At 42.1% G+C, this 13224-nt stretch overlaps 2 protein-coding genes across 2 annotated transcripts in view; one reads left to right on the forward strand and one right to left on the reverse strand.

The window, feature by feature from the left end:
- The first annotated feature begins 52 nt into the window (after positions 1-52).
- Positions 53-11647, forward strand: LOC136448335 (uncharacterized). The gene is made up of 4 exons (XM_066447738.1): positions 53-184; positions 1685-1810; positions 5297-5368; positions 5839-11647. Exons 2-4 carry the CDS (start codon positions 1738-1740, stop codon positions 7401-7403), a joined length of 1710 nt encoding a protein of 569 aa, XP_066303835.1. The 5' UTR covers positions 53-184; positions 1685-1737; the 3' UTR covers positions 7404-11647.
- Positions 10917-13224, reverse strand: part of LOC136448696 (cadherin-87A-like) — a 47884-nt gene continuing 45576 nt past the window's right edge. Inside the window, exon 57 of the mRNA XM_066448336.1 lies at positions 10917-12850. Coding sequence (XP_066304433.1) covers positions 12484-12850 — 367 coding nt within the window. The 3' untranslated portion in view covers positions 10917-12483. The remainder of the gene's footprint in view (positions 12851-13224) is intronic.

Genomic DNA, 13224 nt, shown 5'->3' on the forward strand with positions numbered 1-13224 from the left:
CCCGGACTCCCATATATGGTATGATGACGTAATCTCTAGCCAATCGCCGGCCAGGAAAAGTTTTGGGGCTTCCCCGACGACAGCGTGACGTCAACACTGGGGGAAACTGGGAATTTATTTTCAGGATCCATCTTTGCAGGCGTGGAGATAGGCTGAACAAAGGGGAACTGCTGGGTTTTGACAGGTAAATCTTTACGTTATGGTCTACAGCTACCACAGTTGCTATCGGCAAAACTGCGAAAGCCACGCTCTCCTCTTTCAGCACTCGCAGTGCTGATCGTGGAAAAGTCTGCGTTTGCTCTAGAATGTGTTTTGTCCAAATATGTTTAGCAGATCGAGCGAGAGCGGTAGCCGAGACAAAAATCATGTTCACTTCGAAACCAGGATGGTAAAAGATTATCTTTATCACCCCCTCCTTTTCCACCTCATTTAAGGGAGCTGTAACCACATTTCCAGAAAGCCGAAGAGGCGGTAAATGCCACCGTCACAGCACTGACCCTAACCTTAATTCTTACCCCCCTCCCACACCATCCTACTCTTCTGATCATGAACCCTATTGGTCCTTGAGGGCGACAATTTGATTTGATTTGATTGATTTATTTGGCTGTAGAAAACAGTACAGCCAGGGATACCTAACTAGCCGAAGGCTATTTTTACAAAGGGGTAGCCCTGGTAACTGAACAGTATACCAAGTTCAATACAAACTTTCACGAGACATTTACGACTAAAATATAAGATACATATAAAATACATGTAAGGCATACACAAGATACAAGACAAAAATACGTAGAAGTATTTTTTCTTCAAAACTAGCATAAAACTAAAGCGCATATGAAAAAAGAATTGCTAAATAAGACAAAGCTATGATTGAAGTTACTGACAGCTGTATTTCATTACTGATAGTTTGCTAAGGGATACTCTGTACTATTCAGACTGCAATAATTCCAAAATTGGTCAGGAATATAAATTTCAGTTTGCATCATTGACAACATTTTGTAGCAAGTGTTGTATCATCAGTAACTTAGCTAGCAGCACCCCTCTAAATCTCTGTAGTAGTTTAGGCCATTTGCATATTAAGTAGCTTAGGCATAAAACTAAGGCCAGAAGTATAGACCCCCTCTTTGGACTCAAGGCTAGCACAGAGCACCCCGCCATGTCACCCTCTACTAGCTCTTCGGCTGTAAAAGAACGCAGTTCAAGTGTCCGCCTGATTTCTACTCAAGACCAAGGGTATTAACATGGTGTCAGACAGACCCCGAACCCAACATTTCAAGAAGAAAAGAAGAAGAAGTGAAGTTTGATGAAGATTTCCCTTCACCACGAGGTGAGGTTTGAAGTCTGAAATTTCTCCTTCCTCCCGAAGGGAATTAGAGTCTGGAAAGGGGGTTAGAGGTCCTAGGACAATCCATCAAACCTGACAGTTTTTAGGTCACAGACCACAGTACAGCCTATAGGAATTTACATGGTTAGAACCCCAAAGTGAGAAGCTTGGAAGCTTTAAAATTTATAGTAGGGTGCACAAGCAAGGTACAAGATTTTAATATGTTTGACTTAAGGGTATAATCTACAAAATATGTGAAAATGAACGTAATGGTACATTTATTTGAGAGGTGAGAGTATTTGATTTTTGATTTTGTTTTTCTGTGTCTAATGGTGCTGCCTGAATTGTTATATTTTATATTAGCCTCATCACTGGCAGTGCTTCAAGGTGAACATCATCAACTGTCCAAGTTCAAGATGTTGTCATCTCTATGCCAGCAGGACGTACCTGAAACTGTAGACACGGACAGCCACACTGTGGACGGGGAAGGTGAGAGACACCATCATGATGTCTGCATTCACTTTGACCTTGACGTGTTTTCTCTAGCCTGGCCACCATCCTGCATGTAGGTACCATCGAGCCCCTTCTTGCCCCTATGAACATTGTCATGGAGGTTTTATGTTAGGCAGCGTTTGTGTCTGTGTGTCTGTCTGTCTGTCTGTTGGTAAACAAGATAACTTAGGAACGGCTGGCCGGATTGGTTTCATATTTGTTGTGATAGTAGGATGTGACAAAGACTGAAAAGGAGTAGATTTTGAGCCCCCTGACAGCTTCCCTAGGTACTGCTGCGGAATTTCCGGTTTTGATTTCTTGTGGAGCAAGCATAAGCTAACAAGGATGGTACCCAGGTCTTTTTTTCCCTCCCTCCCTTCCCTGAAAGAGAGAAATCTCTTCAAGACGTGCACTTTCAATAAATGGTTCAACAATACGGGACAATGTTCACAACCCCTTGAAAATGGCACAATGTTGCAGATTGGGATGTTGGTTTGAAGCCTTATTAAAACTAGGTAACTGTCTGTAAAATTATCATGAATGTCGGATATGAAAAATGATTATGGTGTTATGATTTTATTCCTAATATGTATCAAGGCCTTCAGCGCCTCCTGGATTGCTTTTGAAGTGCATGCCATGAGTTCTCATTAACCATCAGTATAAAGAAAACTGTGGTTATGGCTCAAAATGCACCACGCCCCCCTCTCATAACAGTCAACGGCTCCAGGCTTGTTGTAGTCGACAAGTTTACCTACCTTGGATCGACAGCAGTGTTCCCGCCAGGCATACCTCAGTGCGTCTTTGGACGCACTTTTTTTGGAAAAGACGCACTCTGCTGGGCTGAGTGCGTCCAAACAAAATTTTGAAGGGAGGCTAATTTCTGTCACAAGTGGAACTAGAATCTTAGAACAACCGCTCATTTAGTGAGAAAGAAGCCTACGATGTACTCCCAGGGCTCTCTGTTACGCATTGTTAGCAGTCCAGGGCCAGGGGCGGAGCACCGCACGCCTTAAAAACATCAAACTCACGCCGGGCGGCCCTGGCCCCGGTGAGACACGCCCCCGTAAGCTCTAAGATCCGAAGTTCAGCGAAGTGCCGACGGTCCTACGGCCGCGGGGGCAGTACACAATATTCACTCGAACAAGGAGCGCCTCTAAATATCGTGTTGTTGCCCTCATTGTACTTTTTTAATGACAGTCATACAGATATTTGCGGCTCTATTAGTATTTTACAAGCCGTTTATATCTTGATCATGAACTGGGACGAGCTCAGGCGAAAGGTTCGCGCCAAACATGATCATGAAACGCCTGAAGGATGACAGCATCACAACGTAACAAAGCACACGGCAAGCACATCGATACATGAAAAAAATTATGTATGTCCCGGAAACTAATACAATTCACTAAAATCACACCCAACTTCTTGTAATCCTTCGATTTTATATAGAGAAATGTCATTGTGTTTATCAACTTACAATGTGATCGTGATTTCCCTCTTTTACGGTTGGATGCGGTGAACACACCTCAGTGCAGCCATCTTGTCAAAAGTTGTGTCGCGATTTCGTTCAATTTGCTATTGGAAAGTTGACGCAAAGACCTGATCTCTGGTTCGCAGTATGACTGCACGAGTATGAGCATAGTTTTACGTACATCTAGGAAAAAAAGAATGGTACGTACAGGATGAAGAAAGCATGGAGAGTCGTCACTGGGAGCCGAAGCACGCACGGCTTTTCTGTAGAGACACAACTTTCTTTTCCATGGCTGTCGCCTGTAGGACTGTTTGCCTTGCAGCTACGATTTTGCCACTGGATGATCATTGATTTTCTAGGATCGACCCAACATTGAACCAGCCTGGATGTCATGTTCACTTTTGTAACGGTAATTTATGCTTCTTTGACCGACAAATGGATTCTATACTTATCGCATATCGTCCGATAATCAACTAGTTTCGTACTCGGTAACGTTACGAACGTTATGTTTTTTAATAAACTACGGCCTGCTTGTGAAAATTACTTGTAAGCTCATGTTTACTTACCTTTTCCTGTTAGTAACGTTCACGAGAACTACCGGTGTTAGTGACATAAAAACGAACTCTCCGGTCGAGAACAAACGATCGAACATAAAATGAAAACTGATAGCCGGTTTTATCAAACTAATCAAAGACTTAAATAGTATTTTCCATGCTCATTATCAAACTTGGTCGGTATCCACGTACCTCAAAACACGAATATAGAAGTAAAACAATGTGTTAGAAGTAAACAACAACGGGTGACAACATAATCTACCGATTTCCTGCGTTTTGAAAAGCACATTTTTGGGTCGTTCTCGTTAGCACTGCCACCGATAATGACAATGGCGGCGGTAAAAGGGACCACTGACAACCACTCTCAATCGCATGATTTGTCTCTCAAAATGCGGGAGATTGCGTTTCTGAAGGCTTGAAGATCCAAAATTTCCCGGGGGAGAATCCCCCCGGACCCCCCTAAATTGCGACCGCCTTCGGCGGTCGGGTCGCGCCTTCGCCGCTCCCCCCCCCCACATATTATATTTTGGTGGACGCACTCTTAACCTGGGCTGGCGGGAACGCTGATCGACAGTAACCCACAACCTGTCCCTTGACACAGAAATCAACACCAGAATCGGCAGAGCAGCTTCTGTAATGTCCAAACTCAAACTCAGAGTCTGGGAAAACAAAAATCTGTCCGTGCAAACAAAGCTCAGGGTGTACGAGGCTTGTGTCCTTGGCACTCTTCTGTATGGAAGCGAGACCTGGACAACTTACGCAGCACAAGAAGCCAAACTCAACGCTTTCCACATGAGGTGCCTACGAAGGATCCTGGGCATTACCTGGATGGACAGGGTCACAAACTCCGAAGTCCTCAGGAGGTCAAGATCCAGGAGTATGTACGCAATTCTCAGTGAGCGTTGCCTGAGATGGCTAGGCCATGTGCGCCGCATGGACCATGACCGCATACCAAAGGACCTACTGTATGGTCAACTTGAGTGTGGAACCCGGAAGAAGGGCCGCCCTCATCTGCGATACAAGGACGCCTGTAAGAGGGACTTCAGGGCAGCATACATTGACATTGAGTCCTGGGAGAGCATCGCCCTAAACCGCACCTTGTGGAGATCCACTGTTAAAACGGGGGCGAGAAGGGCCGATGAGGATCGTGACAGACTACAAAAGGAAAAGAGATAAAAACAAAAGACACAAACAGTTCAGCATACTACAACGTTTATCTGTGAGGGCTGCAGCAGGGACTGCCACTCGCGGATCGGACTGCATAGCCACCGGAGAACCTGTTCCAGGAGAGGGCGCGTGCCATCGTCTGTTCAGACGGAAGGAGGCCGATGATGATCAAGTTTGGGAGTCCGGAAGCATTTTTCATCTATAAAATCAACATTGTGCGGCCTACATTTTAATGGAAACTCACAACCTAAGAAGCATTATTGGTATGTAATTATTGTTATGATGTTGTTTCAGGTGAGGTAGCTTCTGGTACAGTCAACTCAGAAGCTGAGACAGTGGACAATGAAGCCCAGCCAACTGTAACAGGTAAGCTCAGGCAGTTCTATACAGACTTTTTATTTGACGTTATTTGCTCCATGTTAGATTAAAATGTGCATCTCTTTTTTCCTTAAAGCTTTTTCTCTCCTTGAGTTGATAAGGTAGTTCAAGGAAAAGAAAACACCAAGTTTACGGTTATATCAGCGCTACTATTTCTCTTTTCTTTAGTAGTCAAAGATGAGCATTAGGAGTCACACCATAATATTACATTATAGTGGGAAGAGATTCACTACTAGTAGGTGAAAAAGACATTGCCTTAAATGATACAGGAAGGAACTTTTATGAGCTCTGACGTGGACTTCCTTTGAAGTGACATCTTTGCATCTGTTTTTATTTTGCTCTACAATCGACATACAACCTGTAAATTGTTGATATCCTTGTCTGCAAACCTACATATGTAGCATCTGTTGTCAACATTTTGTTCTTCTCAGATGATATATGAATTATATTTTGCACAGATGACACAGTGGACTCGCCCACCCATCTCCTCTTCCACATCACCTGTGACTCCTCCGACTCAGAGAAACTTCTCAAGTTCCTGCCAAGAGGCAGAATCAAGAAGGACAGTCGCGAACACGTCACGATCGGCCGCCGTGAGACGTGTGATCTGAGACTCAACCACCCTCAAGCGTCCAGAGACCTGCTGCACATCACACCCACAGTAAACCTGAATTCCTCCAACTTTTCTTTCACTATACAGAACGTTGGGGGCAAAGGGATTTCTGTCAACAACATGGTACTGTGTAAGGGAGCTGAAACACCTTTGACTTCTGGTTCAGTTATTAGAATAGATTCCCTCAACTTACAACTTACAGTAGAAATAACACCAGGAGATGATCATAAGCTGTATGAGGTTCAGTTCTGTTATCAAGTTGGACAGGCTCTGGCAAATGACAACGACAGATTAACGGGTATAGGTATACATAGCGAGAGACAGCAGCCCTCTTCAAATTCCAAGGACCAAAATATCCCTGTTTGTTGCACAAACAGCAGTCCTGACCAAAATGAACACCTGTGTGGTAAGCATATTCAGCCCCCCCTCCCACAGGGTCGTCCTGCAGAATGTCCACATGGTCAGTGTACATCACGCTCAAAATCAGTAGATAAGCAGGCATCAGTAGATTTAACTACAGTACATGAGCTGTTCAAACAGATGTCCTTAGAGTCCTCTTTTGGCAATGGGTCTCCCACCCAGTTTTTTGTTGTGGGAAGTAATGTTGTTGTGAACATGGGGGGTCAGGGGTCAGACACTCCACAACAGGGCCTGCCAAACAGGACAGACTCCGGGAAAGGAGAAGCGACAGCCATACAGGAAAGCAGCCAGTCAGTTTCACCACAAGAGGGGAGTCCCATTCAGGAAACGAAAGAGGGGGAATCAGGCAACCAGCCAGTCATGTGCACTGATACACAGAATGAGGAGTGTAAGAAGAGTGCAATGACTGATGTTCAAGGGAGTGGAGACTTACCGCTACCTTGTCCAGTAGAACATGATGATAGGGATACACTAGATGCCAAGGAGTCAAACAAGTCCAAAAATGTTGCACTGTCTGATAAAGGACAGGAAACGCTCTCCAAAGTTGATCCCGAAGATTCTTCTGTGGCAGAAACAGTGGACATATCAACAAGACTAACCCTAGTGGTTCATAGTAATCACTCAGGTTTGAACCTACAATGTCCCAATACCACTATCACAAAAAGAGCCAACCAGCCTTTTCTCATAGCTGCTAGAAATGAGAAGGCAGATGTTCAAATAGATGACCAGCGTGTCTCACGTGAACACATGCAGATTGAAGTCCTCACTACCAGGACAGGACTAGGTTTTCAACTGAGGAAACTGAAGAAGAATAAGATTATCTCTGTTGATGGGCAAACGGTTGATGCAGAGATGCCAGTCCAGTTGAAAACTGGCAGCAGTATTTGTATGGAGTTGCCAGGATCACCAGCAGTCAAGGTGGAGTTTGGAGTTCAGGTTGAGGCCGGGGATGCTACTGATATTTATGAAGTTGTGGTGAAGAGACAATAACAGTCAAAACTTCTACCATGAAACGAATAACAACTGAAAGAAAAAAAAAGCATTGCCAGAATGGTCAAGACAAACGTGTTACCTTTTGTTGCACTGCAAACACATCAATCTTTGTTATTGTGAGACATATTCAGAGAAAGGTTTTAACAGATGCCTGTGATTGCATTTTTGCTCTATCTAGTGGAACCAGTAATGAAATATCAACAAAAGTTCAACAACTTCTAATTTTATACTCATATTAAGACCTACTGTAGATTTGGGCGTAGAGCTGTGTACCTAAACAAATTTTTAGTTACATTGGTACACAGGTTTCAAGGTACAAGTCCGGACCTGTACCTGAATTTCTCGACCTGACTGACCGTCACTCCTTTAGGGCAACGGCCTGTAAGTTGTCATCCTCGCCATAAATGCTCTCCATACTTTTCTCTCATAAGCCATTTTCTTCACAACTTGGAAGGCTTTCTTCGTGATCTAAGGATGCATTCATCACGGCAAGGTTATTTCTGAGCCAATAGTTGATGAGCTTTCCTGAGACTTCTTTCTCCTACTCCCAACTTACCAATCACTCCTCCTACTCCATCACTGCCGACATGGCAATTCAGGTCTCCCATGACAATAAGGTCACTTTTCTTTGGCAAACTATCAAAGGTGTCTTCAAGTTGCTCAAAGGAGTGTACTTTTTCTTCCTGTGGCCTTCCTTGTTGTGGGGCATACATGTATGCCTGGACAAGTGAGGTTTTGTATGAATCTAAAAATGTTACTTTACTGCAATAATTTGGTTACTCAGTGACACATATTCTACTTTTTCTGTGTATTTTTTTTTATATAAAAAAAATTATTGATTCTGACCCTGCACACCCAGAATGTCGGTGAGTGCTCACCCCTCTGTACGTGATGCAGGGTCTCAGCATGGTGCTGTAGGAGAACTTGCAAGCCTTCGAGAAGATATGGATGGCTAACTCACTTGTGTGTGCCACACAGATGGCCTTCTTCTTCGTCTTTTCACCCTCTAAACAATTACCCTCTCATTTTTAAAAAATCTAAAGCATTCTTTGTTTAAAGGAATTAAAAGATATTTGAATTTGTGACTTCCTCAGCTCTGGTTTCTTGATGGGCAAGTTTGAGGAAATGATCAGCGGGAATGTTAATGACATCATTTGAATTTTTATACAATGTAGTCAGACTGGTATCTCTCCTTCTGTCAGAAAGGGGAGGGGGGCATTGTAGGCCTGGGGTTCTTGTATGCTGGTGAACTGGCTGCCAGCTAGCCCTTCCTTCATCATTCCTGCTAGTACTGGCAGCAGGAAGGCAGCAGGTTTTGCTGAGCCAGTCTGTGCGCACTAAGCCATCAAGTCTCGCCCGTTCTGGATAATCGGGATGCTGTACTTCTGCAGCGGGATGGGGCGGTCCAGTCTTTTGAGTTTGTTGTCACAAATTGTTAACTAGGTTATCAATAAAAAGAAGCCATATGTACACAGAAATATAGTTGCATGTGGTATACATGTACATACATGTAAGTGTGACGTGTCGTAATAGGTCGAACGTCACATCTTTATTTATCTATTCATCTTGGAGACAGTTGGGTTGTCCCTTCAGTTGTGTGAATGATTTCCAAGGGAGCCCAACATGGAATAAAAAAGACACAAATAGATAACAATAATACGGAAGAAGATTTCATTTCATACATGACTTTACTTAATTGAAAATTGCAACAAGACGTGATGTGAAGCTAGCTCCCTTGTATTTTGACACAGATGTAGGCTCAGAAGGTCTTATAGAGCTAGGCTTCGGCAAAAGAGCTTGTTTAATAAGTTAATGATATGAATATATGCCTTGTCATCCAATCGTATAACCTCCACAGAAATCTCATGCAGAGTAATTGTCAAACTTGACTCCATTGGATTAGGTGACATGCAGAATGTCGGTGAGTTTTTCCTGTGACACGTTGGTCTTGTTCTCATCGTATATACTCGTCAAAGTTGATTCCTGTAGCGATGGTTTCTTCTCCCTCGGGGGGTGACGTACGTGACTGTGGGCGGGACGGGAGGGGTCCACAGGTCGGGTTTTGGGATGGTCTCTAGCGCAAGTCCAGTGGTTAGCAGCCCTTCCTCTGGAACTAGAAGCCGTAAGTTCGACTCCCTGACATGTACGTTACCGGAAAGGGTTGCAGTCCTTAGGACAGGATGTTGAGCTGTGGTCTACTGTTCATAGTGCTTGTCGAAAGGGGAATTTCCCCAGTACTATCTTTAAATTAAAAACTGTACATGCATGTACATGTATGCATGCATGTCTTCTCTGTCACAACCAGTGGAAGAATACATGTAGCTCTTCAGTTAACTAAGCTGGATCGATATCACTTTCTCTTACTTTCTTGCTATATGCTTCTCCTCTCTACATTTGTAACATCCCTTACCACTTCAACCTCCTTCTGAGTTGGGCACTCCCTTGCAAAGTGGCCGTTTTCACCGCTTGAATCACACCCTGGATGCAATGAGGTCCAGGTCCAGTACTGGCACGCCAGCGTTCTTTGTTTCTGAATCAAACATTTAAGAGCATTACAAAATGGAGTGGAAGACAAAACAGGTCATAACTTTATCACCAGTCCTCTACCAATTGTTCAGGTATTTTGGACTTGAACAGTGTACTGTACCTTAATCCATAGCTCTGGTACACAGCTCTAGTCTGGGGACTTTCTTGGATTTTAAAGGTGTAAAAAGGTAATCTGAATATTTTAGTGGAACTTCAATCTTGAGATGTTATCACCGCTATTTTACGTGTAACATTTACGCGTTCATCTGTGAATTTCTCTGAATATGTACAATTTGATAACTACTTAGTCCTTATGTAATGATTATTTATGACATCCATATACTGGCACAATCATGGCCAGTTGGTTTAATGGGCCAAATTGCTTCATTTTAGGAGAATTACTTTCCTTGTTGCCGGACAGCTCAAAGTATTAAGTCAAACATGAGGACAAGCAAATGTGTACAGTTGTATTAACTTGACAAGTGTATAGTAGCTACATGTATCTATACTGGTGGTTAACTTTATCATGCCTGGATGTGAAGCTATTTTAACTGATTCTACACGATATACTACTATCATTTTGACATGATACTGTATAATAGGCTTACGATGTAGCTTCTATTTCATTTATTTTGGTCAGTTGAATTACTTGTGACCTCAGCAATGGTCATGAAGTTTTGATTATTTTGTTCTGAGAAAAAATTTGATGAATGGATCTTAAAAGACTTGCTTGGAAGAAAAAAAACTTTTTTAGAGTACATGTAGATATAGGCCACTGCGTACATTGTTAGTAGAATGTTTAATGTTATGTATTGAATGTGGAGTTTTTGTATGCTTTTTCTAAGCCTGATACTGTGATAGTGTGTTTATTTTGTGAATTTTCATTATTGCCAAACTTTCTTTACTTAATATACACATTCTTTTCTATGTTAAGTAATATATACACACCAAGTGTCTACAAAGTACAATGATAGGACTCAAAAGACAGTTTGTTGTGAATTCTCTTTTACTCTTAGAAAAAAACAATTCAATATTATGCAAAATGCAGCATATACAGCAGTGGGTCAATAATATCAAACTTTGGTGAAAACAGTACAGTCTATTTGTTCAAACATACCAGTACATTCAGTATGAACGGTTCATCTAACACACCATAATTATCCGTATTAAGATAGATTGTTCTTGCATAGATTAATGGTCAAAAGCTCATTAAGAGCACACCATTTTCATGTTCAACGGTCAACTCTCTTAATTCTACTGCATAGTCTAACTAAGGCAATCACATAAAAAATGGTGTTATCAAGGACTCAGAAGAATGTCTTGGACACCTGCATATCTGACATGTGCAGATTATTACTGATCATCACTTTTCATGTGTTTTATATAACGTGGCAGTCTTAGGATACCCGGTGGAATTATGAGAGTTGACATTTTACTAAACATAGCTTGCGCACACCAGTTGGAAGCCAAAAGTATTGTTACTGTCTATATTTTTATATTATTTTTTGTTGGATATGTTACCACCTATAATTGAACCTTACGACCATCTTGTAGGAATTTTCATGAATTCTAAATCAGCATGTACAAAATGAAAATCCTAGTAATTTTAGCCAACATTTTCCGTTGACTATGTCAGGTACAGTGAAATATGTTGACTCTTTGTGATCTCTATTTCCTCTCAAAATAAACTCAAAGGATTTGAATTCAAATATGAATCTGTCTGCTGCACATCATATATATCATAGTTGTTTACAATACAAAACCATGTTACTGTACCTATCAATTAACAGCACACCCTTTAAAATTTGTCTAAATCATTTCACCTACTGGATACCACAGTCATATCAAATTTAAGACCTCTACTATCTTTTTGAAAAAATACTTACAAACTACTGCTAATTCATACTCAAACACATATATAGTGACCAGCCCCTGTCCTGCCACTTGATACATTATGTAATCGTACACCACAGGGTGTCTGCTACATGTACATGTACACCTCTAGTAACCATGGTGACAGCCGGCTGGTCCAGGTCATTGACCTTATTTGTTTGGGATGGAAGAAGAGAAAGAAACAGGAAAACAATATGTCAAATAAATTGTAAGGTAGTGTGGAAAATATGAACATATTGCTAACCAAAAAGTAATCCTCTTTCTTATTCTGAATCAGCAATGCCCAGTACATAAGAAACCTAAACTGTACATGTACATCACTTCAGTCAAGTAAAGCAAAGTGGACCTACCAGTCACCTTGTAACCATTGACAGTGCTGAATTTCACCCCTCTATGTATTGCGATACATAATTCTGTTTTTAACTGTCTGTCTTGGTCAGAGTATATTAGAAAACAGCACATATACTAATGAAAACAGCTCTATGTAAGCTGGTGTGTTACGCTGCAGGGCGGTTATACTGGCTATACAAATACAAATACCAGCAGATTTCAAACTGTACAAGTTTTCTTTCCTTGTATTTTCAATGCCCAAAACTAATGGTATAATATCATAGTTGCTTTGAGTGTCTGAACTTGCTGTAGAATTTGAACTCAGACCCTAAATCAGGGAGATGGGTACGTCTGTGTCTGGGTCATCCAGTGAGCCGGATGATCCTGTAGATTTCGACATCTGCTCGAAGAACATGATCTGCTTTGCCACACTGCGCTTTGGAAGTGACTCCTTCGCAGGGGTGACTGACTCCAACTTCTGCTGAAAGCCTTCCGTTTCACTTTCCGTCCTTGTCGCTTTACTTCCCTGTGTAGGAGTCACGCGCACTGTCAGCCCAGAGTCACTAGGGGGAGCTTCGTTCTTGGTGGGGATGAATTCGATGCGAGGAATGTCCTCCTTATTGGTTTGTGGCGGCTGAAATGCTGCTTGGTGCGCCTGCTTCATGGATACATTCTGCACCCGTGGAATGGAGTAGCTGCAACAAACAGAAAGCATCAATAGGAATGACATTTGGAAGAGCTAACATTTGGTACCTGATTGATTGATTGATTGATTAATTGAAGTTGTAATGAATGATTGATTGATTGCAGCTGCAGGGTGTCCAGACTACTGCTGCAGCAGAACAGAGCGGACTACTACTAACATTGGTAGATGATACAAGCTTGTGTTGATACAAGTAACGACACAGGTTCCCTGTGTTCCTTTCAGACAGCATACATTGCTTACACTATATAGCCGTTTAATGAAGATATGATCAATCATTTAATAGTCTAAGAGAAACTGTTAGTATTACCATGCACTAATGCAAAGTCTCCTGCAGCTACACCAACTCTTAATGATCAGCAATTC

The sequence above is a fragment of the Branchiostoma lanceolatum genome, chromosome 14 (genome assembly GCF_035083965.1).
Source record: "Branchiostoma lanceolatum isolate klBraLanc5 chromosome 14, klBraLanc5.hap2, whole genome shotgun sequence".
NCBI classification, from domain to species: Eukaryota; Metazoa; Chordata; class Leptocardii; order Amphioxiformes; family Branchiostomatidae; genus Branchiostoma; species Branchiostoma lanceolatum.